We start from the raw sequence: 4,303 nt of genomic DNA on the forward strand, positions 1-4,303 counted from the left end.
TGTTGAGGTCTCTTAACTACAAAGGATAAGTTATTTAAGGACAAAAGTAACCAACAAACTTTGTAACATGTCATACAATAATCAATTAATCATATGACGTGACTCGAGAACAATAATGTGTCCCCCATGTGGAACTTTATTGCTTTTACATCTTAGTTTTGGAGTGAATGAGTGATAGATCTCAAAAATAGAGACATATATGAGCTTCAAACACACACTCAAACTCCTCCCACTAATTATTTTATTATCTCTTGACCTATACGATTAATTTCTACTCAGGAGTTCGTTGTCAACTCACATGTTTCAAATCCATGAACTGTCGATATTTGATTTTGGTATCCATAGAAAATCATGGAGATATGAATTGTTGAGATGAAAGGAGACATAAAGGATAAGAAGATTGAAGATGATATGAAGGAGATGTTGGTGGTGAACCAAAAATTATGATAATGGACGTGTCTCATGCCCATATTTCCCTTCAATGGAACTACTCCACCTTTTTATTATTATTTATTCAATTATTTGAAAAATATTCCTCTAAATAATTGTGATGATGATTTCAAGTGTAAGAGTGTGCAAATGGTTTGAACTTTGAATAGATAAAAACCAAAAAAAATGGAATTAAATCGAACCGAAATATACTACATTCATTTTCATTGTTGGTTTTAGATATTCTTGAACTTTTTTTTTAAAAATCCTCTTGATTACATAGTGCCTTAAGTTAAGGGGAAATCCTTATAAATAACATGAAGGCTGAAGCTAGTAAGCGTAAAGTATCAAAATAATGGAAAAACAATTCGCACTATGTTAAAAAGCCATGTTTTATGTTTTAAATGACAAACGTACCCTTCAATTATAATTCAAACAAGTATATACTACAATGTAAATCGCTGTGGCTTACTTTGTGGTCCATGGGGCAAAATTGTTATCGTTACGACCACGGCAATAACATCAAGATTCTTGTACATTCTAGCAAGGTCTTTTATGTAGAAATAGCCACGTATAATAATAAAAAAAACAACAAGCTAAGTAGATGTGGGTTAAAAAATTCCAGAAGAACAAATTTTGTATCAATCTCGATGTATACTACATAACTTATTGCATTTAGTCAACGACTAATAGAGTATTTTGAGAAATAACTTATTTATTTGAGAAGGCCTACTTTTCATTAACTGGTGTAATAATATCAATACATACATAGAAACATGATACATAAAAACATGAGTTTGAGAAATCTATTTTTGTTATATATCATACTATTGGATTTTATGTAAAAATGTATTTACATACAAATTTGAACTTTTACCACTACAATAAATACTACTATTAGCGGCGATATGTAGCATCAGCGGTGACAAATCATATTAACAACGGTTTTTTGAACTATTGTGAGACGGCAAAGTTGTGACGATTTAGCGATGATATTTGTCGCCTTTAATGAGCATTTTTCTTTGTAGTGCACCCCTTCTATTTACATAATAACTTCTAATTACATCTATTATAAATTTTGCTGTATATACCTTATCAATTTAATATATTAATTTAGTTTAGTAGAAATAATATATATATATATATATATATATATATATATATATATATATATATATATATATATATATAAAGTATAAAAATGATAAACTTTCACATTTTTAGTTTTCATTTTTGAAAAACTAAAATCCGAGAAGATATAAAAAAAATAAAAAAAAAACAAAAAAAAAAACAAGATCATACATGCATGTAGTGCAAAAGATACTTTTTCTTAAAGATTTTTTTTTTTTAATATTTCGTATTTTATATCAATAAAAAAAATTATAAATTTTCACATTATTATTTTTCGTTTTTGAAAAATATGCAATTTTTAAAAAAAAGTAAAAAAATAAAAATAAAGCATGCATGCATGCTATTTTTAAATTTCATTTTTATGGTTTTATCTTTAAACTTTATTTAGAACAACGATGCTAATTTATTCATATTCTACACTTTAATTAAGAGTGGCAAAAGTCAACGCAACATAACAAAAATACATGATACGAAACGAAATCGATTTGAATTCGAGTTCGTGTCGTATTTACGTTCAAAATCCAACACGATAATATTGTGTTTTTATAGAATTGAGTTTGTATTAATGAACAAAAGTACGTTATTGTGTCATGTACGTTTGTATTAAAAAGAAATCAAGTTATGTCGTGTTCGACAAAAATACATTGTCTAATTTAACACCCCTCGCTAACCTTCAACCATGTTAAGTAAGGTCACTTCAAAGATAACCAAAGGCCTTTTGGTTACAAAGCTATTAAAGAAGAGATCTACAAAATAAATAACGTATTATTTATATGGACATGTTACCTCTAATGAACAAGTATTCGAATTTAACATTCTTATATAAGTTAAATTAAAAAACACGGATCTATCAAAGTCAAAAGCATTTATACAAATTTAGTAGTACATAGTGTTATACTTTGAAGTGTAACCCTACTATGACTTTCTAAATATTTTCCTTGTTTGGTAGTTAACCGTTACTATCCTCACCTTGCCAGCTCCATACAATGTCTTGTAGGCCTGGTCTAACGTCCTCTTCGAACTTTTTGTACTCAAGTGTGTCCCCGGATTCCTTCGAAAATTCCACCACCGCCACCTCCGGCGCCACCTCAAAAACTTCCACCGTCACAGACAGCTTCCCTTTTCGTCCCTCCGATATCCCCTGCATCTTCAACTTGTACTCGTTCTGTTTCGAAAACCAAATCTTGAAATTCAATTTCTTAGCTACTGATTCAAGCTTGTCCATGACTGTTGAAGCACGGGATTTTGATGTAAATAACGACCCCGATTTCCGATGAGTCTCAAACATGCCGGATAAGTCGAAACCAGAGGACATGGAGGAGATGAACTCGAAAGCATTGTAGAATCGCGGCGATGAGTTTGACTTTGACCTTTTCATGGACTTTTCCGATTCACCTGTCGTTTCATCCTTCTCTGGTTCGTCAATAGGAATCGGAGCAATAATAAGACCTACGAATGAAAAGCCAAAAGAATAAATTAATTATTATAAATATCTATTGTAGAAAGAGAAAATTAACTGTATACATACTTGATAGTTTATCATGGGAACTGTGATTGGTTCTGGATACTTTCGAGAACCATGGAACATGCATGATCTCCGGAACTGTGACTCGCTGCGATGGGTCGACCACCAGTAGTTTCGAAATCAACTGCCGTGAACCGGCTGAGAACCACGGTGGAAATTCGTACTCTGCTTTGAATATCTTTTTGTACATATGCATGATGTTAACTTCTCGAAATGGAAGACATCCGGCGAGAAGAACGTATAAAATTACCCCACACGACCAGATATCCGCCTTAGCGCCGTCGTAACCTTTTCTCCGAAGAACTTCCGGCGCAACGTAAGCGGGGGTACCACACTGTGTGTGAAGCATTCCGTCGTTTCTAAGCTGTTCCGGCAATGCAGACAACCCGAAATCGGAAACTTTAAGATTTTCATTCTCGTCGAGTAGGAGATTTTCCGGCTTCAGGTCACGGTGGGAGACACCGCGGCTATGGCAGTAGTCGATGGCGCTGACTAATTGCTGAAAATATTTTCTTGCTAAATCTTCTTTCAATCGTCCCTTTTCAATTTTGGCAAATAATTCGCCGCCTTTGACGTACTCCATTACCAGAAAGATCTTGGTTTTGGTAGCCATAACTTCCTTCAATTGAACGACGTTAGGGTGCCGGACGAGCCGCATGACGGCGATTTCACGGGTGATTTGCTCCATGAAACCTTCTTTTCTTACCTGCTCCGTCTTGATGACTTTAACGGCGACACTCTCCGCCGTGACGGAGTCCCTGGCGTAGTATACCTTTGCAAACGTTCCTTGTCCCAGCATCCTCCCCATCTCGTATTTCCCGAAGATTATGCGGCGGTGTCCGGCGCTGGTGCGGCGCCAGTCCTCCGAAGAATCCTCCATATTTTTTTCTCTTTTCTTTTGAAAAAGTAAGTCGTTATTGAGAGTTTGGGTGGCTTGGTGTTGTATAGGGTGGTGAAGAGGTGAATAAATGGAGATTGGGGGAGGCGGGTCCGCACAGATTGTAGGGTTTGTCAGGAAGTGATTGGCGGAAGTCGGGTTTGTTGGGAATCTCTCCATCTGAAGAAGTTTTGGTCACTTTCATTGCATTATCGACTGGTTGCCAATGGAACTTTGTCACGTATCATACTTAAAACCAAGTTTTAAAAAAGTTTATTATATTCAAAGTTTGTATTGAGATTTAAAAAAAATGCATTTTACAGTCATATATAAAAATAAAT

The 4,303-nt window shown here is 34.4% G+C and overlaps 1 protein-coding gene across 1 annotated transcript; it reads right to left on the reverse strand.

Moving 5' to 3' along the window:
* Positions 1 to 2,307: 2,307 nt before the first annotated feature.
* Positions 2,308 to 4,092, reverse strand: LOC145029594 (CBL-interacting serine/threonine-protein kinase 5-like). Its single transcript, XM_078978092.1, has 2 exons — positions 3,089 to 4,092; positions 2,308 to 3,009 (listed from the first exon to the last, which is right to left on the reverse strand). Exons 1-2 carry the CDS (start codon positions 3,963 to 3,965, stop codon positions 2,510 to 2,512), a joined length of 1,377 nt encoding a protein of 458 aa, XP_078834218.1. The 5' UTR covers positions 3,966 to 4,092; the 3' UTR covers positions 2,308 to 2,509.
* Between the last annotated feature and the right edge of the window lie 211 nt (positions 4,093 to 4,303).

This window comes from Lactuca saligna, chromosome 1 (genome assembly GCF_052625555.1).
Source record: "Lactuca saligna cultivar CGN05327 chromosome 1, ASM5262555v1, whole genome shotgun sequence".
NCBI lineage: Eukaryota > Viridiplantae > Streptophyta > Magnoliopsida > Asterales > Asteraceae > Lactuca > Lactuca saligna.